Below are 22,712 nucleotides of genomic sequence, written 5' to 3' on the forward strand. Positions count from 1 at the left end.
CAGGATTTTATCCAAGTACTGAAAATAACCTTTGTATAGAGGTATTCAGTTTTTTATTTTTGGTCTGATAGTATGAAATGTTACACAAAAATTGCTCTACATTTTTTTCACTGAACCAGGTGGAAGGATGCGATATGGGTCAGGAGACAATCATTTACATTTTTGTGTAGCTATGGATCTGGGGGTGGATACAGGATTCTTTTCTTTCTTTAACATTGGGTGAAAAGTGTGTTTTTCCAGCATTTTCCTTGATTTTTCACAATAATTTACGGCAGGTTGGAAGGACTAATATTTGAGTGTGTGAATTTGGTGCAAATCCATATACAAATTTGTATCTATAGAGTGTTAATGTGTGTTTATTAAGGGATGCTTCATAAGAGCAGTCTAATAATAATAATATACAATAATAATAATAGTAGTAGTAGTAGTGATAGTGGAAGTAGTTTGGACAGTTATAATTAGCCTTTAAAAATGAAGGCTATGTATTAACAGTTAATTCAATATTTTTGTTAAACCTTTTGAATCAATGGATTTATCTGTATCAAAGTTGTGTGACTGTTCAAATACTAATGGATCAGACTGTGAGTGGACAACATGGTCTCAGCCCTGTGTGATTGTGTGACTGTAGTGTGTGTGTGTGTGTGTGTGTGTGTGTGTGTGCGTGTGCGCGTGCGCGTGTAGTGTGGGCTGGGTTGGAGCATTGTGCTGTCAGTGCTTCACACAGTGCAGACTGGGTCAGTCCCCTCACTGACACTAACATATATAAACTGTCGATAAAGACCATATCTAAGTGGACATGCGGAAACTACACGAGACAGGACGTGAAAGACATAAAAGCTAAAAACATCTCCATCAACCTATCTACCGGCAGATGAGTGGACAGGCGCCCTCCCTCTTGTGGTTGGCGCAGGACTCTCCTGTTGAGCCCCGTGATACGAAACCGAGTCCGAGGTCTCAAGGCCTTGACGGTGAAAGTTCTTCCCAGAGGACGTTGCATTATATGCGAGGTGCGATTATTGTTGTTGAATTGTTGTATTATAATAACGTCCATGTTTTTGAACGACACAGACAGCAGAAGGCACGAGCGTCAGTTTGATTGTTCTGTTAGCCTAGCCTAGCCTAGCCTAGCCTTAGCGGTGATCAGTGGGTACAAGTGTGTTAGCTGAGTTGCTCCAGGCTAGCGAGCAGCTAGAGGTATTAAGTCTCCGAGTTTGAATTAGCGAATCTCTTACACTATTACCCGTGCTTTAAAATATACATGTTAATATTTCAAAGTCGCAAAACAAGGCCGTTTTTGACGTGGGGACAACGAATTGCACACTAGGTAAAGTTGACGGTATTAAATAGTTAAAGTATTAGCGCTAACAGAAGCTAACGCCTCTGTTGGCGATACCATATCAAACGGCTATCATTAGCTTGTTTTGTGAGCCGTGTTATCTTGATATTGACTTAATAATGTCGTTGGAAATATCTACGAATAAACACGTATAACCGAGTCAATGACAGTCACAGTAAGGGCCAGAACAAGTTGTAGTAACTTGAGAAATGAAATGCATGTGTGCTACTACATGTAGCATGTGCTAGCTGAGGTCTCCTTGCCGGGCACGGTACGGTTCAGAAAAGTTTCTGTACTGAGTTTCTGTCACGTCCCTTCCCTCAAGACCCAAAGACTGTGCTGTTTATTTGCCTAGGTTTAAAATCTTGTGTTTTGCTGGCTCCCTCAAGGTGCAGCTGCAGAGAGATGGCAGACAGTGCAGGGCTGCAGTCTGTCAGCGCCTTTGCGTTTGAAGCCATGCAGAAGGTGGATGTAGTGCGCCTGGCTGCCCTCAGTGATCCAGAGCTCCGGCTGCTGCTGCCCTGCCTCGTGAGGATGGCTCTGTGTGCTCCCGCCGATCAGAGCCAGACCTGGGCTCAGGACAAGAAGCTCATCCTTCGCCTGCTCTCAGGAGTGGAGGCTGTCAATTCCATTGTTGCTCTTTTGTCTGTTGACTTTCACGCCTTGGAGCAGGATGCACGAAAGGAGCAGCAGCTCAGGTATAAAATACACAAACATTGTAACGTGATTGATTACACAGTCTGATATGGGGAACCAGGAATTAAATTCTGTCTCTTCTGCCAGGCACAAGGCTGGCGGCTCTAACGCGGAGAGCATCCTGGTGTCACAGCTCCAGCATGGCCTGACCCTGGAGTTTGAACACAGTGATCCCCTGAGGAGACTCCGTCTGACGCTCAGTGAACTGTTGGCTATCATGAATAAGGTACAGTCAGAGGTCCATAGGTAATTTAGGAAACCATTGGACATTGATAATATCTTTTAACTTGGCTTTGTATTTTTCTTCAGAAGTAAATAACAAAAACTAGAAACCTAATGACAAGAAACGACCAACAGTTTGTTAGCAGTATGTTTAAAAGGTGGTATTGAGTATGCCACCCTGAATTAGCCAGATAAGTATCATCATTTATAGGTGAAACTATCTTTGATCAAGGGGGTTGATGACTCTCCTAACGTGCGACAAATGCAAAAATGGAAAAAAACTCCTGTTGAAAATAAGGGGTCTCACACACACATAGAAGACACAGACGAAGATTGCAAGAGAGTTTGTGGTGATAAGAGCTGACGCTGGTGTTTGTTGTCCAAAAAAAGTCATGTGATCTCTGCAGGGTAGTTTATACGTCACTTCCTGTCTCTGACTTCTGCACCCAGCTCCTCTTGCCTGCACAATGTTGAGATTTTGTTGCTGTTGTGAACGCATCTGTGCAGAGAACCTCCTTTTGCGTTGTACAAACTGGTCATGTCTGAAAACGGCTATATGCAAACCTTTACCTCCTAATCTCATCCAATCTCAGTGAGCACAGAGGCACATAAATCATTTGCTTCACTTATAGTTCATCTTTGAACTTTTACCAATGATACTTGCTTCACTTTTGTGTTTGTGTGACCAGTACCTTAATCTGAGCTGCTGTCACTTGTGTAATGTAAAGATGTAAAAGAGATATCTGATTGATTCTCAATATAGAGAGACAGTGGCCTGAACTTTAGAAAATAAGTCATAAATGAGTGAGTTCAAATTGATGAATAATTAAAATATCCTTACAGAAATGGTTTCTCCTGGAAGAAACAAGATTGTTCATCAAAGCCTTAATTGGCGTCAGAAATGAGTCTCATATTTATGCTAGCTGCTCTCTTGCTTACTTTTAACTTCACTGAACAGGGTGAGTTGAGTGCTTGATCCACACAATCTTTTTCCCTTTTTGTTTTCCAGGTGACGGACTCAGATGGAGAATTTTTCTTAAAGTCTTCTGAACTCTTTGAAAGCCTGGTTTACTTGGAAGAAGTCGCAGATGTCCTCTGTATTTTACAAGCAGGTGCTCAACTTCTTTCATTATTTTAATCATCTGAGTTGAAAGTGAGATGATGTTGAATACAGCAGCTTTTGTACACATCGGGTCCCTGCAGGGATGAGAATTGTAGGATCCAGGGGGCTAAACCAAAGGATTCATTTGAAAGATTAGCTCAAGAATAAATTTAAAAAACAAATTTATATGGAGGCCCATAAATGAAGCCCTCTTTTTATTGGCTATATATTTTTTGCTTATAATTAGGGTTTTACATCTCAAGAAATTGATAAGACAGGTCAGAAAAAATATATATTTATGAATGCTTTTTCTTAGATGTTCACATTTGGTTGTTTGAGCCATGTGACTTAAACTTTTGTTTAGCATGTTACCTGCCTTAGTTTTTCTCATTAATCTTGACATGTGATCAGTCATCAGCAGTGTGATATTATTAAATTGATTGGTGAGAGTCTTATTAAAAGGATAGTTCACCCAAAAATGAAAATCCACTAATAACCTTCTCACCATTATGCCGATGGAGGGGTGGAGTTTCAGGAGTAAAGAAAAGCATTAGGAAAGCAGGGTATCACAGTGATGTTGAGATGAAAATGCAAAATTAGCAGTACATTAAAGAAATATGTAATAGTTAATACTGTGCTTATTTCCTCTGTTTATTAGAGCTGCCGTCCTTGCTACCCATTGTGGATGTAGCAGAAGCTTTGCTGCACGTACGCAATGGTGATTGGTTTCTGTGTCTGTTGGTTGCCAATGTCCCTGACAGCTTCAATGAAGGTAATTCACCTGTGTCACAACACTGCACATAATCTCTTCTGATAATATGAGAGTAAGTTGCTTGTTAATTGCCTGTACTTGCTTCATATAGTTTAGTATGGGCCTGCTGTGGCAGAAATATACCTCCTTTTTTTTTTATTAAGAAATCCTTGATAGTTTCATTATAATAATGGGCAGATTGTTATTGAGTTGCCATTGCCTGGTTTTATTCACAGTTGAGCTATTTCCTTCTCATAATTCTAGCCATGCTACAGGCTTGAGTGTATTTGTCTTTGATTGATGATGAACATTATTGTCCTGCTCTGGCTCATAGAGAGTGCAGTGTGTCCTTTGAGAGATTCATAAAATGCTGGCTCTCTCCAGTGGCTGTTTGTCACACAGCGGGTCAGAGTGAAGTTGATGGCTTTTTTGTGTGTACTATATGGCAGTCAATGTCAAGGAATAATGTTGCCTTTGTTACTAAGAACTAGCTCAAATTAATCGAAAATGAAGTGTGGAAGTGTGGAAAAGGACTCTGTCTAGAAGCATCAAGGTCTGTCACATGCTGACCAGACCTAACTCCATTGGCTCTTTGAAATAATGCAAAAGTGACTGAGATGGCAGCTGATGTAATGTCAGTGCATGTCAAAGTCAAGCCATAAATTGTTTGCCTTTTAAACCATCAGCTCTGGGTAAAGCACAATGAAAATGAGATAAAGCCAAGCAAATGATGTCCTCTGGTGGCTGTTAAATCGTATTTACTGGCAAATAAATGAGTTCTGGTTCTATGTATTAATGACAGACATGCCTTATTCCCCCTGGTTCTACAAGACCAACATTAGTAAGCTTTGTTGAAGTAGTAAATAGAAATGTTCACTTAATTTAACTTCATACAATTTGGTCACAGTCAGGCAGTGATCAATCAATTTTCATCTACTGCAGAGAACAACAAAACAAATAGGAAAAAAGAAACAGGTTCAAAATGTTTATATTTTGGAGCTTATTTTTAATGGTTCTTAACTTAAAGGTGCATGTGTGTATGTGCAGTTTGCAGAGGATTGATCAAGAATGGCGAACGTCAGGATGAGGAGAGTCTTGGAGGTCGACGCAGGACTGAAGCACTGCGGCAGTTATGTCAGATGAACCCCTCACAAGCCCTCAACATCAGAGCCATGGTGGTCAGTTACATTATTATCATAAGATGAGAAGAAATTAAATCCTTTTCAATTTCTCGAATTTGCAATTTGGAAACTGCACTTTGGAATCAATAAGCAGAGCTCTATAATGACGCAACAGCACAAAACGGTCCATTAGAGGTCTTTTCATGTTATAATGAGAAGTATGAAATTTTTGTTGGTTTATTATGCTGTAAAACTAAAATTAGACGGGCCACTGTACAACTGCATGTTATGCTGAAAGCAGAGCATATTTGAGAAGAATCTGACGTAGTTGTCGGCAGCTGGTATTTCTTATGGATCAGCTGTTACTTTGAAGTAGACTTTATTATTAGAAATGGTGTTTTGAACCAAAGTTTTGTTGAAATAACTAAAACGACATATATTACATCGCTTCAAATTCTGAATACACGCACGCCAACATTTATGAATTTACAGAGTGAGTCATTTGTAAAGATGCTGCTAAATTTTTTTTCTTTTACTTTTTTAACTACATACTCAAAATAATGACATTGCCGCTATGATGTACTGTATCTCTGTTACTTCTATGTGTCTTCAGATGGAGGAGTGCCATCTGCCTGGCCTCGGTGTGGCCCTGACTCTTGACTACAAACCAGACACACCAGATGAAGCTGTCAGTCCTCTGGTCTCTTATGTGAGTGGACTGCTGCTGGGTACCAACAGCAAAGTCCGGACCTGGTTCAGCATGTTTATTCGCAATGGACAACAGGTGAGGGGTTAGCACTTAAGCAAATATGAGCGTTTTCTCTCATCATGTGAGAGAATGACAAAATAATGTTATGTGCTGTGTATCTTCCATTCTTTCCTGGAATTAATCATCGTCATCTCATGAATTGAATTGCCAAAAATGTAAGCCAATGATTGAAATGTAAACAAAGCTATGCAGGTATTTGGGTATCTTTCCATCTGCTGGCTTTTATGGATTGACAAATAATTTGTCACCATGAGCCGATCACGGAGAAGGTTGTCATTCGTTCATGTTCCCTTATAAAAACTATTTATATTTTCTTTCATAGACAATAAAACTCTGTGTAAAAGCCTCTGCAGAATTAGGGAAATGTATTGCACCTAGTTTTATTTCATTATTTTGTGCACTGTAATTGGCATCAAAGTGTTTTAGTAGATTAGTCTGTTAATTGATGCACAGAAAATGAAACAACCTTGTTAATCTATAAACTGTTTAAATACAAAATGCTGATCATATGCTGTTCTCAGCAGCTGAATGTAAACGTCTAGATGGAGGCACAGTAGTTAATTTATGTCTTGCTTTCTCTTTCTCTCTGTATTGACAGCGAAAGAGAGAAAGCAGCTCGGTGCTGTGGCAGATGCGCAGACAGCTGCTACTGGAGCTGGTCGCCATCCTACCGCGGTCACGCAGCACCCACATGCCCAATGACGGTGACATGGAAGGGGAGGGCAGCTCAGGGTACTCTGGCCTGAGAGAGGAGCATGTGGTGAAGGCCAGTGCTCTACTCCGACTCTACTGTGCCCTCATGGGTATCGCAGGCCTCAGGTAGTTTGAAGTTTGCAGTTTCCCTCAAGATATTTAAATACTTGCGTTTTAAGGATTTTAAAGTTTGATAGCATGGGTGGTTAATTGTTCTTGCATAACTCAATGATTTTAGTACAAAACAAAAAATGCTCCACAGTCAATTAATTTGTTAAACGTTTTGGTTACCTGAAAAAGCTCACGTCTTAAAGAGAATAGTAAACTTACTGTGACCCTTCTCAGACCGACAGATGAAGAGGCAGAGCAGCTACTACAGCTCATGACCAGTCGGCCTCCAGCAACTCCTGCTGGCGTTCGCTTTGTTTCCCTTTCCTTCTGCAAGCTGCTCGCCTTCCCCACTCTGGTCAGGTACACAGAGTCTTGTCTTTTCATATGTTGGAAATCACAAATCTGTTTCAGCTAACAGTGGGTTTTGCATTTAGATTTTCTGCCAATGCATGTTGCTTGACTAAAGTATTTTAGCAGTTAATACAGTCCATTTGTTATATGGAGTGTGAACCCTGTCTTCTGTGTGTGTGCGTTTGTCCAGCACTCCAGAGCAGGAGCAGCTGATGGTCATGTGGCTCAGCTGGATGATCAAAGAGGAGGAATACTTTGAGAGGTAAGAAAACTATTTATGATCATGAGGCATTATTTTATAGTTATACTGTGGTTCTTAGTTTTTATGTATGTTTGAAGAGGCTTTATGTTATTGTGACTCATTGAGAGTTTAACATTTTCAGTGTTCAGATTTATGTTTAAAAAAAAAATATTTTATTTTGTTTTTCCTCAGCAAATATCTGATTATCATAGGATTCTGATAAAGAACAACATCTTCTCTATTGTTGCACTTTAATCTTCTCTTTCCTGATCAGTATTCTGTGGTCAGTTGAAATAATAGTGAGCTAAATATGTAATTTAAATATGGTAAATCCAATATCTGTATTTAGATTCAGTTTGTTGCTTGTCTGTTCTCACATCGGATGTATTTGATGTCTCTTGTGTAAATGTTTGGTGTCCATGGGAACAACCAGTGATAAACTGTAACTGCAGCAGGGCATGGGCTTGTGTGTTCATGGGTTTAGTCCATAAAAAATAATTCATCAGTCTTAAATGACTTTAGGGCAGACTCAACTGATACAGGCTGATGGTAAAACATTTGCATGTGAGCATATGTGTAGGTTGATACTTGTGGCATAATCAGTTCATTCAAATTCTGTCCTATAAGTTGCAGGATTAATGACAAGTCTTTTCTCACTCGCCTCGCTTGCATATGTGTGTGTCTTCCTTCTTACAGTGCTGCAGGCGTATCTGCTTCTTTTGGAGAGATGCTATTACTGGTTGCCATGTATTTCCATAGCAACCAGCTCAGCTCCATTATTGAGTTGGTGTGCTCTACTTTGGGGATGAAGGTAAGGGGGTAGGTGGAAGGCAGGCACTGATCAATACATCAGTCCGGCTGACCAGCTCCTGGCTTCACTCCTCCACTGCAGCAGTGGCACATATAAGGGCTATATCACTGAAACACTTGCAATTCACACATATCTACCAAGACACTCTATACCCTGTGGCCAATTTTCTGTTTTATTACTTATTAGGTGCACAATTGTTTCCTGTCTGTGTGTTAAGTAGTTTCCCTGTCTCAGTATATTTTCCACTAAGATGTGAAATGTAATTGGATTTAGAGCCTGTTTGTTTCCACCCTCAGGGCAATCATCTCAATTCAGTGTTGTGATGTTGTGCCTGCCATGTAGAATTTCTCTTATGAAATATGAAAGGAGGGAATTACAAAATACCAGCACTGTTGCCTGCAGGTTGTTTTGACTCAGAGTGAACCTTTTCTTTCTTTTTCTTTTGTGCAAACTGTCCACAGATTGCCATCAAGCCGAGCTCTCTGAGCAAGATGAAGACGATCTTCACACAGGAAATCTTTACAGAACAGGTACACATATAAATATTTATACATTTCCGCCTGCAGTGATGACCTAGTTCTTTCTACATGGTATATCATGGTTACTTTCACGCCTTTTCTGAATGAATGAAAGCTTAATTAAAAAATGTTTAACCTATATTTGGAGATAAAGCGGGTTGCTTGAGAAATTTCATTCAAAGAAATTGTATGCATTTTCACTACAATGTGATGTAAATCTTTAATGAAACTTAAGGTGTTCTTTGCCAAATGTTTTCATTTTTGCTGTACTAAACACATTAACATTGTTTCTGATGTGCAGGTCGTCACAGCCCATGCAGTTCGGGTCGCTGTGACCAATAACTTAAGTGCAAACATCACAGGATTCCTCCCAATTCACTGTATCTACCAGCTGCTTCGGAGCCGAGCCTTCACCAAGCACAAAGTGTCAATCAAGGTATGCTGATCACATGGCTCATAATGATGCCTGAATGATTAAGTTCAACAAATGTTCCAAAAATGATTTTATCCAATGGTTTATCTTTCAGGATTGGATTTATCGCCAGCTCTGTGAGACCAACACCCCCATCCACACCCAACTGATCCCTCTAATTGATGCATATATCAACTCCATCCTCACTCCAGCATCCAAGGCCAACCCAGAGGCCACCAACCAGCCTATCACTGAGCAGGAGATCCTCAGTGTCTTCCAGAGCGCTGCTGGGGTGAGTGACAATTAGACACAATTTATTTGATCAATTAAAGTGTGCAATAGCGCCTCCCTCGGTTTTATTTAATGTTTCCTCTCTGAGGATGCACTTTAATTAAAGCCATCCCTGAAAATACAAACATACTTTTTTCCTCTCCTTTTGAAGTACAAAACATATAAAGCTATTTTGTCATCAAAACAAGTCTCTAAATTAATTTGAAAAAAATGTTGCGGGTTAAAAAGATTGTTTTTTTTGTAATTATTTACCTCAAGCTTGTCAGGTTTTTATTTTGCTGACCAACCATTGGAAATGATCCATCCTAGGGCTGTTCGATTATGGAAAAAATCATAATCACGATTATTTTGGACAATTTCGAAATCACGATTATTCAAACGATTATGTGCCCTTATTCTGAAGTCTATGCTTTATTCTTTAAATGACTGGAGCGTGAGCAATAAAGTGAATCACTTCCGGTTCAGGTAAACACCGATGACGGCTGCGTGTCTTATTCCTCCGTGAAACCAGAATATCGGTGCCCGGTTATTCAAACCCTTAATGATGGCAACCCTAACACTCTCTGACCGACTGACCGGCGCGGAGAAATGCGGGTCCGGTCTGACCGTTCTGAACAGCCAGGCGGGAGCGCGCTTGAGAATAGCGGGGCGCGGCCGCTACATGGTCTGCTGCTGATCAGACGGGGGGGGATGCCTCCCTGCTTTTCCACTCGTTTTTTTCACCGCCGGCCACCACACACACAACTCGCCTCCTTTACGTTACAGCTGCTTGAGAGTGAGGGCCATTCAGCTGGGCCGCTGAATGCTTTGGGGGAAGGACTGAATTGCGCATGCGCGTCTCTTAAAAAAAAAGAGCCAAATAATCGTTTCAACTCGATTATAGTAGTTTGGAGATCGTTTGACCCAATAATCGAAATCACGATCAAATTTCGATTTATTGAGCAGCCCCAATCCATCCCCACATTCATTGATAATTAAGATCCCTTAACTCAAGTTAATAATATGATAGATGAAAAAGTAATACTAAAAATACACAACTAGTGTTACAGGCTTGGGCGAAAAGTAGTGCTGCCTGTCCTCTGGAAATTTCCCCCAAAAATCAAGCTCAGATTTCTTCTCCATGTTCAAGCCAATGTTTGACTTTGAAAACGTGACCGCTGTACTGCCCCAGTCTGTAGAAGTTATTTTTGTTTCTGTCTGTCTCTGTTGGTTAGCAAGGGGAGGGTGGTCGAGGGGGACGACAGCGCTACTCCATCACCACCCAACTGCTTATCCTCTACTACATCCTGTCATATGAGGAGAATCTGTTGGCTAGCACCAAACAACTAGGTATGTACATGGTGAAACAATGAATATACAGCACAGCAGTGTGCTTCGCTTCCCTCTGTGCTGTTTGCTCACTACCTTTCTTTTTCTTTTTTTCTTTTTGCCCATCTAAAGGGTGCATATTGTCATCCCCTTCACTGAAGACCGCATTGTATGTGAGATGAGGGGAATTTTTCAGGTAGCGAGGGGAGAAAAGCAGCCTTTATCCTCTGCTAAGTTGTAGGAAACACTCTCCCTCTGAATGTGCAGTCATTCATCCTTCTCTCTCTCGACACTGAATGTTGGTCGCTTCATACAGAATAAATGGTGGGCTGAAAAAGAGCCAAGTACATTTGGAGCTAAGCTAACTAGGACAGCTGTAGGTTAGATTGAGCATTAGCAGTTAGCATAGTCAGTGTTTATTCTCTCCCAGGACAAGCTCTGCTCTTGCCCTTCATTAGGCCAGATTTATGTGCAAGTTTATGCCCATCTCTTTAATTGCCGTGTTTACCCAAGTGCTCCCGCAGCCTTCAAAGAAGGAGTAATGATGCCCATCAGCAGTGGTAATGAACCCACGTCAATGAAAAATCACCTCAGCTCTTCTAACAAATCGGCACAGTGGCTCTGGTGTCCTTACACAGCCAAATAAAACACTTATGCTCTGTCTTGTCCTCTCTTGCTTTATGTTCTCGACCTATCTATTTACTGTCCTACGCTTTCTTTGCTTCACTCACCTTTTTTCTCCTTTTTAAAGCCCTGATGCAGAGGAAACCAAAGTCGTACTCAGCAGCCTTGATGGACCATATCCCTATTAAGTACTTGGTTACCCAGGCCCAGGGACTGCAGCAGGAGCTTGGGGGTGAGATTTCGACTCAATGTTTTGCTGTGAATAACATTTTTTTACTTTAGGCTAACGTTACTTTTAATATTTTAACTTAAGTATAAGTAAAATTACTTGAGTTGAAATGTACGTACAGAAAATTTCAAAGTAAGTGCAAGTCAATGCTGACCATAACCCCAACCATAATTTTTTCTAGGCATCGATAAATATACTGAGTAAGCAGTTTCCCCATGTTTGAATGAAAAAGACTATTCTATTGGGGGAAAAAGAAAAAAAAACACACTCATGCAAAAGCTCAAAAACCCATAACCCTTGTGGGCAATAAATGTTCAAGCAGCCTTGGTTTTCTCTTTCCCTTTTCCCAGGCCTGCACTCTGCCCTGCTGAGGCTGCTGGCCACCAACTTTCCCCACCTGTGTCTAGTGGAGGACTGGGTGTGTGAGGAGGAGGTGACTGGTACTCTGCCCCTGCTGAGGAGAATGATGCTCCCCAGCAACACCTGCAGATACACTCAGAGCCAGCTCCACCAGGGTGAGCAGAGTGGAATGAGGGATGAAAGAAATGGGGTTAGGGAAGCGACACTAATATTGTATAACCCGTTGACAGGTGCCAGCCTTTATCCAACTGAAATCGTATCTCAGTGGTTAATCCTTCAGGCTTTAGAGAGATTATGCTGTAATTGGCTTTTTATTGATAGAAATTCTTAACAAAAGGCAAAAGTGTAACAGATCATCAGTTTCATGCAGGGTAATATACTGTATACTGTATGTACAGAGGGGTATTTTCTGCACAGAGCAATCCAACAGACTGAGGCAACAGACTTGTAGATGTGTAGACCTTTTTGTATCCTGTAAAGTAGATGAGCTGCTTAGTACTCTTACATGTCGTAAAAGTTATTTTCGATCATTTGTTTGTTTTCTCATAGAGAGAAGTGCTGAACTGTATGAATGTGTTATTGTGATGGTAAAACTCATGATGAAAGATGGTAGTTATCATGATGCTAGTCATAGCTGGTTTAAGCCTAAACAATAATCCTTACCTCACGGTCCATGGTTTGGCATGAATGAAAAACAGTGATTCCTCCCTCGTATCAACCTTGGCAGTGATGCTAAAAAAAAAAGAAGACAAATTTGGCTGAAGGCCAACGCGAAAAACCGACAAATTTTCTCCCTTGTAAATTTAAGTGTCTTTGCCAGATCTTGCCGTTGTCTTGCCCTACAGATTTGTTTGATTCCAGATGTTAATTAATTTGAGTGTGAACACTTTGTTCACATCACTGAAGGACACACAACAATGCACCACAGCTCGAGACTTACAAAACTAATTCAATAGTTTTCCACCCTCAGCCTTCCAGAAGTTGCCGTCCAGCAGTCCCAGGTTGATGCGGATCCTGGAGCACTTAACGCTGCTTTCCCCTGGAGACCTGATCCCTTATTCAGAAGCACTCACAGCAAGCATGGCTCTGCTGCTGGAGCCTGCCGTGCCTCGTCGCATATTGCAGACCCTCAACAAGCTCTGGATGGGCCTCAACACTGTGATGCCCCGCAGGTACACAATCACATGTTTTAAGGACAGAAAAGTTTAGATTCATATACCTATTGCCGTTTGTATGCTTTAAATTCATGGTTACACTTGAATACTGTGGAGAATAAAAATACCTAACTAACTGGGCTCAGTGGAAGAAAATGTCAATAAATTAAAAAAAAATTGAATTCAAGGCAACATGAAAGGTTAAAGGTTAATAATAGTACTTGGCTCGGTGTCATCTTTCCCAAGGCTCTGTAAAGCTGCTGTTAGACTCTGTAAATGGATTAACGGAGAACATGTGGAAAACGATTTGTGACCCTTGACTCCAGGCTGTTTGTTCAGTGACTTCTGTGTGAATAGATCCGAGGTATTGAACCAAGCAACTCTGTCAGCCTGTGTGAACACTCTGGGACAGAGGAGGGTGACCCTCACGCTGCCCTGGGCCCTCAGGAGCACAGTTATCAGAGCTCTGAGCAGACATTCTATTGATCCAAAAGGGGTCTCTAACAAGAAGAGCTCAGGGCAAGAAAACTGAAAGAGACGCTCCACGAGGGAGATGTAAGAGATTGCTGCCTCCTCCCTCTTCTCTTCCTCACTTCCTGTTGTAGTATTGAATGTTGCAGGGGGCTAAACCATGGGCTTTGGTGAATCAAGAAGCAGGGCAGCAGTGTCAGATTCCACATAGATCAACTGATTGATGTAGCTGTTCGAGCTGTTGGAAGACTCAGAGCTATAGTAGTACCCTGCTGTTTGTAGTTAAATATTGGTCTGAGAAGATACTGAGGCTACATCCACACTAATACATTTTAGTTTTAGAAATAAATCAATCTCAGATGAGCGTTTAAGTATCCTATCAGAAATAGTCTCCATACTTACACATGTGAAGACACATATCACATGACCTTACAGTACAGGTACCCAATGCTGGTGCTAATGGGAATCAATTTGCAGTTGGTTGCTTAGTAACAGAAATACTACCAACAAGGTTCAACAATGGTGAAAAGTAAGAGCATGGTTTTCTTTCCGTAGACAGATGATGAGGTGGAACTTATACCCCTTCAGACCTGGTGTTAGCATCCACCCTGAGTGAACTGATCTCTTGCTTGCTCATACTGACACACATCCACATCGGACATGTCTGTAAGCTTAAACTGGGTAAAAACAACATCAATTGGTGTTTGTGAACAGAAATTATGTATTTATTTGCACATCACATAGAGTGGGGAAGTGAGATCCGGACAAAGATCCAGACACAGATCCAGACACATTCAGGAAGCATTTTGATCTATAGATGTGAACAGACGAGCTTAACAGTGATCACTTGTGATCGAATCTCCCAGTACGAATGTTAATACCAGGTCCGAACAGGTTAAGAACTAGTATTAATCGGGAAGTGAATGTGGGTGACTGCATCATCTTTTCCTAAGGAATCAATATCTGTCAATCCACACTGAAATGCAGCCCCAGAGTTTTAAACTAACACACAGCAGGGATTTTCAAAGTTCTCTGTTTTAGGGTTTAAGGATATTGCCTGAGGGTGAAATGCTATTTCAAGCTGTTTAGTGAATAATCAAATCGCTGAAGTAATTTAACCCCTCCAGAAGTATGTTACATTGTATTTTAGTTGCATATAAACATCTTTATTCCAACAAACAAATTATACAGTACTGTGCAAAAGTTTTAGTTTTAACAGTTTCAAATTGTCTGACAAATGTTCAGGTGCTTTGAATTTCATAAAGAAATTCTTTGAGTTATATACAATGTTGCAAGTCAGGTACAATATTTCTTCCACTTTGTAATACTTTGTGCATTATAAATGGATATTAAAACTCTGACAAATGTGTTTGTGTTTCAGGTTGTGGGTGATGACAGTGAACGCACTCCAAGGCTCAGCGAAGCTGCTTAGGCAGCAAACATACACTCAAAACGATCTGATGGTGGATCCTCTCATTGTGCTGCGCTGTGATCAGAGGGTGTACAGGTGATCACAGAGATTAGTCAATACTCAATGTTTGTGTTTGTACCTTTTTTGTAATTTTCTCTCAAAGGTTTTGTGGATGTGACTGTACTTACCAAATTAGACTAGTTTACAACAATCAGGCGTTTTAGTTAGGGCTGTGAAATGATAAAAAATTTTAATCAAATTAATCACAGGTTTCTATGGATTAATCATGATTAATCACATTACCGATTTTCTCGGAATATTTTTGTGAAAACAAGATTTATGACATTTAACTTTTCTTTTGTGCTGCAACTCAGCAGTTCTTCAGCAGTTATCATTGCTTTTCCATATAGAACATTAATATAATCTTCATCCTAAACAATATTCGGGCTCCTTAGCCATTGTGTGGTTGAATAAAACTTTTTTTTTAAAAATCAAACAGAAATTATTTGAGCTTCTTAGCCATAGGATGGTTGACATTTTTTATATTTTTTGTCACACAACCATTAACCACACCATGATACAATCTAATGCCTCTAAAGGCCCTCTTAGCTACTCGGTCTTTAGCCAGTTGGTGAGGCAAACTAACTTGTTCAAATTCTCTGACAGTAAAGCTGACTTCTTTTGCACAATGTGTCCTGCGAGTGAGTCTGGTTTGTCGCATTCCACTTGAACGCCCCTCGCCGACCAACACATGCTTCGCGTTGCGGTGGTTAGGCGGGTATTGCTACGTCGAAACGATAACTTCTCGCAGAGTGTGTATATCACCTTGGTTTACTGAATGTTCGATCTTTGTTTTTTTGGAACACGATCTTCCCGTCCAGAAGGTCCTCAGGTTCATCAGAATTATCAGAGCTGCCAACTTTTCAAAAAACCTTGGAGTGAGATTTTGTCGGGGGTGACCAACATTTGACCGCGCACACAGCCACACACGTTGGTGGCTCAAATATCAGGGAATTGTTGGAATTTGGCGTTGTATCCATGTTGTTCGCTGCATTCTGGTGGCCTTTGGGGCCCGAAGTCGTTGATAGGAGCGGCCGACTGGAGATGGACAACATTGGTTACATTCTGTGACGCAAAGACATAGCTGAAGGTCCACCCCCAGGAAATGTTGGTTTAAGTAGATGTTGTTTCCTGCATTCTAGTGGATTTTTGGGTGGTATGCTAAAGATGTGCAATACCTGAACTTCTTCTGATTCATGTTCCTCTGATCATGACTTGTAGGGCCTTCTAGCCTTGAGCTGAACATTCAACCAGAAAACTATTGTTGTGCCTCAATGACCACAATATAGCCTAATTAATAGACCTTTGTTTAAGATTTGACCGAGGTAGGTTGATTGACATTTTGATTACAATGGTTTTCAACTAATTCTGAACTGAAACCTAACCTATATTTTAAATAATTGTATTCTTAAGAGCAGTTAATGATTTATGTTCGCCTCCCACCACACTTTCCATCAGACAAAAAAGTGCAACAAATAAAGTGCTTAAACAGTAGCCTTTTTAAGCAACACAATGGACCCTCTTCCCCAAAATAAAATTTGTCTGGAGCCGCAAAACATATTTGATAACAAAGCTAATAAAGTTTTATATAAAGTTATACTATACTAAACTATGGTTTGTTGCATTTATGAAATTATCGAACAACAATAAAGAAAACTGTTGACATTTGATTGATATTTTTACCTGTTACAACAAAGGAAAAACCAAACGCTTATGCAGAGAAGAAAATACACAGGCAAGTGTCGGCCTACTTTGAAATAAATTAAACACAGACCTTTGTAGGGTTATTTGAGTCCTCCCCGTATTTGTGGAAAATGTATGAAATAAGAAGTACCCTATTTTTAAATAAATAAAAACATATAGCTGCAGCATAATAGCTTAAAAATATATATTTTAGTTGGCGAAATATTTAAACGAAAAGTGAGAGCAGGTCAGGCTGGAGGCGGACACAGAAACTGCAGCTCGGTAGAAACCAACTGCAGCTTCTGCTCAGATCAAGACGCTGAGCTCTGATCAGCTGAGACCAGAGAAACTCTGTGTTTTCACTGTTTCCACTGAGCAGCCGGTGAGTCAGTGACCAGCTCCTTCACGTGAAGGAGCTCTGGTCTTGTGTCTCTGAGCGAGTGCGCGGGGCGGGGGGCGGAGCCTCGGGACCGGTGCGCTATCTGGGGCACACACACACACACACACACACACTCGCCCGCTCCTGGTACTTCATGACGGCCTGATACGATGATGTTTTAAAAAATGATCGTGACTTAGTCAACCACCAACATTTTCATCTCGTCTCGTCAACAAGTTAAAATAGATTTAGTCATGCGCTTCACTTAAAAGATCCAGGTTTTTTTTGGCGTGAGAAATTGGATGTGTGGCGTGAGTGCGTGTGAAAACATGCAAAAGCGTGTGTCACACGGCGGAAGCGTGAGAGTTGGCAGCTCTGGAATTATCCATGTTGTTTGTTTGTTTGAATGGCAGCTGCCGTCTGACTGCATTAGAGCGGCAACTAGTGCAGAGGCGGCGGAATTGGAAGGTCCTTCTGCGCATGCGTTAAATGCGTTAAAAAAAAAACGAATTAATCCTGTAATTTAATCATAACGCGTTAACGCGTTATTTTTCACAGCTCTAGTTTTAGTACATAAATAAACAAACAGGTCTGAGTGTTTGTATTCCCTCTTTTGTCCCAGGTGTCCTCCCGTGATGGACGTAGTTCTTCACATGCTGAATGGCTACCTGCTAGCCTCAAAAGCCTACCTACAGTGCCACCTGAAAGAGACAGCTGACTTTGAACGGCAGAGCCAGACAGTCACAAGCCTGGGGGTCCCTGGACAGCCAGATACACCTGAGGTCACCAGGGAGGAACTGAAGAACGCACTTCTTGCTGCACAGGTATTTAAACTCCAAACTGACACACTACCACACAATTATTTCTCCTTACATTCTCAGATCTCACTTTTGGAGGAATGCACTTGTTTTCTCCCAGGGGATATTGTTAAAGCATGAATGTAGAAGTAATATGGCATTAAATTACACAAAAATACTTAGGAGGTGGACTTTCACACCCAGCTATTGTAACCACCTGTTTCTGTTAAACTCCAGGATAGCGCAGCAGTCCAGCTTCTCCTTGAGGTGTGTCTGCCAACTTCCGAAGAGCAGCAGCTGGGGGCCAACACAGAGAGCCTGCTGAAGAGCATCAAGGGTCCCATGTCAGGGAAATTGAAAGGGGGAAGCCCGGGGCCCAGGGCCAGCAGAGGCGTGGAGGAAGCTGAGCCAGAGGGAGGCCTGCTCAGTGATTTGAGGGAGGTGCAATGTCTCATCTGTTGTCTGCTACATCAGATGTTCATTGCTGACCCCAACATTGCCAAGTTGGTTCACTTTCAGGTAATAAGATAGGAAAACTAGGTCAATTTGCACCCGAAACCCAAAGGAGAGACTGGATTAAAGGCTACATCCACACTAATAAATTTGAGTTTTAAATGGCACCACTTTTGTCACTTTAATGCTTCCCTTCCACACTACTGCAGAGTTTATGAGCCCCTAAAACTGAGACTGCATGCCCCGTTTGAGTTTTATAACTCTGAGGTTCCTTTTTAGTCGGACGGAAGAAACTGAGACCTTTGGAAATTAAGACACAATCCCACACATTTGTTTCCTGATTGGATGTTTTCAGTCACAACTACTAGCAGTGAATGAAAAGTGTTGCTACCACTATCAGTAATAGTTTCACCTTGTCGTCAGTGTCCAAGAAAAGAAATCCTTTGACTTAGAAAAGAGCAGCAGCAGCATCAGCCTAAGAAAATGAAATACAGGTGTTGCTGACCTTGTCTCTGCTAGCTGCACTTGTGGAGTTCAATTCTGCTTTTTATATTGCTGCCTGTGTACAGACGAGATATTATGTAGGTTATCCATAACAATCCCCTTGGCCATGCACTTGCCTTGTTATCAGGCATGTCTGTATGAACTGCTCTTGTGTTGACAGATATTGTTTTTAGTTTTAAGGTGAATAGTGTGGATGCAGCCAAAGCTATAATATTCCTTGCTTTCCTCCATTTGATATCTTTGGTTATTAATTACAGTATTAGGGTTAAATAATACAGAAATCTCACATATCATTTTTAAATAGTGAGATTGCCATATGAGTCCCAATTTCCACTGAAAAGTATATTCATATATATTTTTTTTACTGGTGTCTGTTATTTCCATTAATGTTCAGCCCTAGTTCTGAAGCAAACAACCTTTGTGTGAGTCTACCAGATTGTTGAAAATACAATCATTTTTCAAGAAGGTGATGTTGACCCCATTAGCTATAAAATTCAGCTTTGGCTTTATAGTTAAGTGGCAGCACTCCCGGAATGAGCAGATAACCATATGGTGGACTTCACCAAACCAGTCCATCCTCCGATATTAAACCCACCCTTGTCCACACTGCTGATTAAAAGCTGTTGTGTGCATCCATGCGCACATGCTTTTGAATGTTAATGACAAGTTCATTAAATTTACTGTGTATTCTCAACTCCTCTCTTATCACTTTAGGTTCATGATGAGTTTTCATTTTCTGTGCTCTCTCTGTGTCTCTCTCACTCTTACTCTCAGGGTTACCCTCAAGCTCTGTTGCCTTTAACTGTGGCAGGCATCCCCTCCATCCATATCTGTTTGGACTTCATCCCAGAGCTGCTGGCCCAGCCCCAGCTGGAAAAGCAGGTGAGGCTTACCAACCTTTACCCCCCCCTCCCCACATCTCCCTTCTTTTTTACTGGCTTTAAATCTTAGAGTTACCCTGGCCTTGTGCCAGACTCTCTCTCACACAGTTGTTTTTTCAATGAAATAACTCTATAGAGCTCTTCAGCCTCGTCCCGAAATAAACACCTCATTCATTATCTCAGTAAAGATTTTGATTATCAGCTTATCTCATATTGTAGCCAAGTCCAAGTTAGACTTCCAACAAATTTGCACGACTTGGAAATACTGTTCTGTTCTCCAGCCAGAAGTCTTTATGATATAAGCGTGTTTAAAAAAAACCCAACAATTTGTCACAATTTCTTGGAGAAGTACCATAAAGCACCACAATCCTCAGGTGTAACAGCCACGTCTCTAAACGGGGGTACTCTATTTTTACCACAACTTCAAAAATCAATATCGGCTACAAATAATTCACCATCGAATCACGTTTACCACGGAGCAACCAGAATTTCACTTTCTAACATGCTGCTGATTTTTCAACGAGTGGGACGTGTGTGATTGTGTTTTTCCTCACAGATCTTTGCAATCCAATTGCTGTCATACTTGTGTACCCAGTACGCTCTCCCCAAGTCCCTCAGTGTGGCCAGGTTGGCCGTCAGTGTGATGGGGACCCTCCTCACAGGTCAGTGAACAGCTTTTCTCTTCTCCTAAGTTGTTTTCAGACATGTACTCCAGGGGGACTCTGGAGAATTGGGTCCGGACTTTCTCAAGAGGTTTCCTTTCACACATGAACAACGCAGTGGGACGTTTTCCGCTAATATGTGTTCACAACAGCAACAAATCCTTTGGAGGATTCAGGTGACGGTTGGTGCAGCAGGCAGAGACAGAATGTAACATATTAATTCCATTGGGCAGATAAAGTGATTTTGTTTGAATCATATCGATACAATATAGAGGTGCTTGGTTGTTTTCGCATTCACACATGCATGTCCCTCAGAGAAACTCTGGAGGATCCCTGGAGCTCTGTGCATGACTGAAAGAAGCTATAGAGTCACAAGTTTGGTTGTAGCTTTTTTATCTTCTTATAATCTACTCTTGCATCATCACCATTGAACTGGCTCCCAGCTGACTCACTGTTAACAGTGCATCCTGTATAAATTGGCTCATGTCATCCAGTATGTCTCAATATTTTTTCACAACATTTGTCTGCCACCGTCTGGCCTTTTGCTGTTAGTGCAGCATTATCTGGCAGTTACTTAAGTTTAAAATATGTGCCAACAGATTAGCCACTGTATTCAATGTGTTCACAGCTCTTGTGCTTTACTAAGTGTGTGTTTTTTTCTTTTAGTGCTGACTCATGCCAAGCGTTTCTCCTTCTTCATGCCCACACTGCCGTGCCTGGTGGCCTTCTGCCAGGCCTTCCCCCCACTCTACGATGAAGTGGCAGCTCTGCTGGTACAAGTGGGCCAAGTTTGTGCCTCTGATGTCGCCACCAAAGCCAGGGACGTTGACCCTCTCATTGCCCGTACGTGCACTACTCATTATCTGAGTTAAAAAGATTAAATCTAATAATTGACAAATAAAATATTCAGTTATTTCCTTTTGTATTGTTGAGTTATCGGTTGACCATTTCAAAAGTCAGCTGCACCCTGTGCTTGATGAAGATATTTTTTTGCAGCGATAATGACACACAACAAACTGCATAGACAAGTCTTTAGCGTGATAAAGACAGGTGATGATATTATTGAACAGATCGAGCTGTGTTCAATTTCTTTTTTAAGAATTTCCTATTGTTCTGACCATAGGCCTGCAGTATCTGAAAGAGAAGCCTCAGGAAGCTGTGGTTCGAGGAGGAGGTGGCTCCTCAAAGCTGACGTTACCTCAGAAGACAGCAGAGGAGCTGGGTGGAACTGACCCTGACGTTCAACTGTGTTACTGTGTCGAAGCCACATTCATGGACATCATCAGCACCACCCTTCATGGACTATAGGCCACATGCACATTCTGGAGGGAGAGGAGGGACAGCGCTTCAACCAAAAACTCTTAACACACACCCTGAGAGACAGTCACACTCCTGAGTTGAGGGCTGCACGGTATTCAGATAACATACGATATGAGATAACGATGTTGAATATTGCGACGAATTGAATTATGAATTACATTTTTAACATTTTATCTGTTTTGTATGAGCTGCATTTCTTGTATGAGAGGTACGACAGAAATCAAGTTTATTATTATATCAATCGATATCGCCCATTAAAATGTTACATTATTATTTATTTTAGGTTTAAAGACAAAGAGTTTTGCTCCTTGAAACATTAAACTCAAAATAATTGATATGTATTGCATTACTCTTGTTAAATTGAAGTCGATGAAACGCATCTTTTGATATTTATTATTGTTGGACTCCCCAGCTCTATAGTGTTATTTTGAGTCATTTCATACATGGGCCGTGAAGTTATTATTTCGCAGGTTTTACCCTCAGTAATTTACTGCTCCTCTGTGTCTCCAGCATTCGCGCTGCGCACTGCAGCAACTATCCCGCATGTTGATATCGCGAAGACGATACATTTTCGATATAACGTGCAGCCCCACGGAGAAGGGCTTACGTCAACGCACATCCGCTCTTCTTCAACAAATGGACTCGTATCGATGTGATCTTGATCAAGGGCTTTCAGAGGTCTTCATTATTTTCACATATTGGGATTTGCACACTCTATCCACTCTAGTCTCTTTGGTTTGTCATGTTGTGAAAAATACATTCTTTACCAGCAGGCTCCTTCTTGACATATTATAAATAAACAATGATTCCAAATGTATGTAGAGAATGTGTGTTATGTGCTCTGTGACTGTTTTTAGAAAGTAGAATACTGGATACATTTTCTTGACCTCAGCTGGCATATTTTTCTAAGCCGCAAGCGTTATAACTTTTCTCAACTGAGATGTATGTAGAGCTTTTTTTATTGTGTTTGTAATAAAACAAAATGAATTTA

General features: G+C 41.1%; 1 protein-coding gene across 3 annotated transcripts; it reads left to right on the forward strand.

Moving 5' to 3' along the window:
- Nucleotides 1-688: 688 nt before the first annotated feature.
- Nucleotides 689-22,712, forward strand: ints2 (integrator complex subunit 2). Of its 3 annotated transcripts, none has more exons than XM_053441853.1 (25): nucleotides 689-1,007; nucleotides 1,726-2,034; nucleotides 2,120-2,258; nucleotides 3,264-3,366; nucleotides 4,015-4,128; nucleotides 5,155-5,285; nucleotides 5,842-6,012; nucleotides 6,596-6,816; nucleotides 7,036-7,161; nucleotides 7,343-7,414; nucleotides 8,090-8,204; nucleotides 8,666-8,734; nucleotides 9,024-9,158; nucleotides 9,250-9,426; nucleotides 10,640-10,754; nucleotides 11,485-11,589; nucleotides 11,937-12,101; nucleotides 12,917-13,118; nucleotides 14,953-15,078; nucleotides 17,727-17,928; nucleotides 18,139-18,420; nucleotides 19,633-19,740; nucleotides 20,296-20,401; nucleotides 21,068-21,244; nucleotides 21,525-22,712. In XM_053441853.1, the coding sequence occupies exons 2-25, from the start codon at nucleotides 1,742-1,744 to the stop codon at nucleotides 21,707-21,709; spliced, it is 3,639 nt and encodes a 1,212-aa protein (XP_053297828.1). In that variant the 5' UTR covers nucleotides 689-1,007; nucleotides 1,726-1,741; the 3' UTR covers nucleotides 21,710-22,712. The 3 variants fall into 3 exon arrangements, with proteins under 3 accessions (XP_053297828.1, XP_053297831.1, XP_053297830.1); XM_053441856.1 differs by having other exon boundaries at nucleotides 1,732-2,034; XM_053441855.1 differs by lacking the exon at nucleotides 689-1,007 and adding an exon at nucleotides 1,039-1,324.

This window comes from Pleuronectes platessa, chromosome 15 (genome assembly GCF_947347685.1).
Source record: "Pleuronectes platessa chromosome 15, fPlePla1.1, whole genome shotgun sequence".
NCBI classification, from domain to species: Eukaryota; Metazoa; Chordata; class Actinopteri; order Pleuronectiformes; family Pleuronectidae; genus Pleuronectes; species Pleuronectes platessa.

Coding starts and splice junctions, on each gene's coding strand:
- ints2 (XM_053441853.1), top strand. CDS start 1,742: ATGGCAGACAGTGCAGGGCTGCAGTCTGTCAGCGCCTTTGCGTTTGAA. Junction 3,367..4,014: donor CCTCTGTATTTTACAAGCAG/GTGCTCAACTTC, acceptor TCTGTTTATTAG/AGCTGCCGTCCTTGCTACCC. Junction 17,929..18,138: donor ACGCACTTCTTGCTGCACAG/GTATTTAAACTC, acceptor GTTAAACTCCAG/GATAGCGCAGCAGTCCAGCT.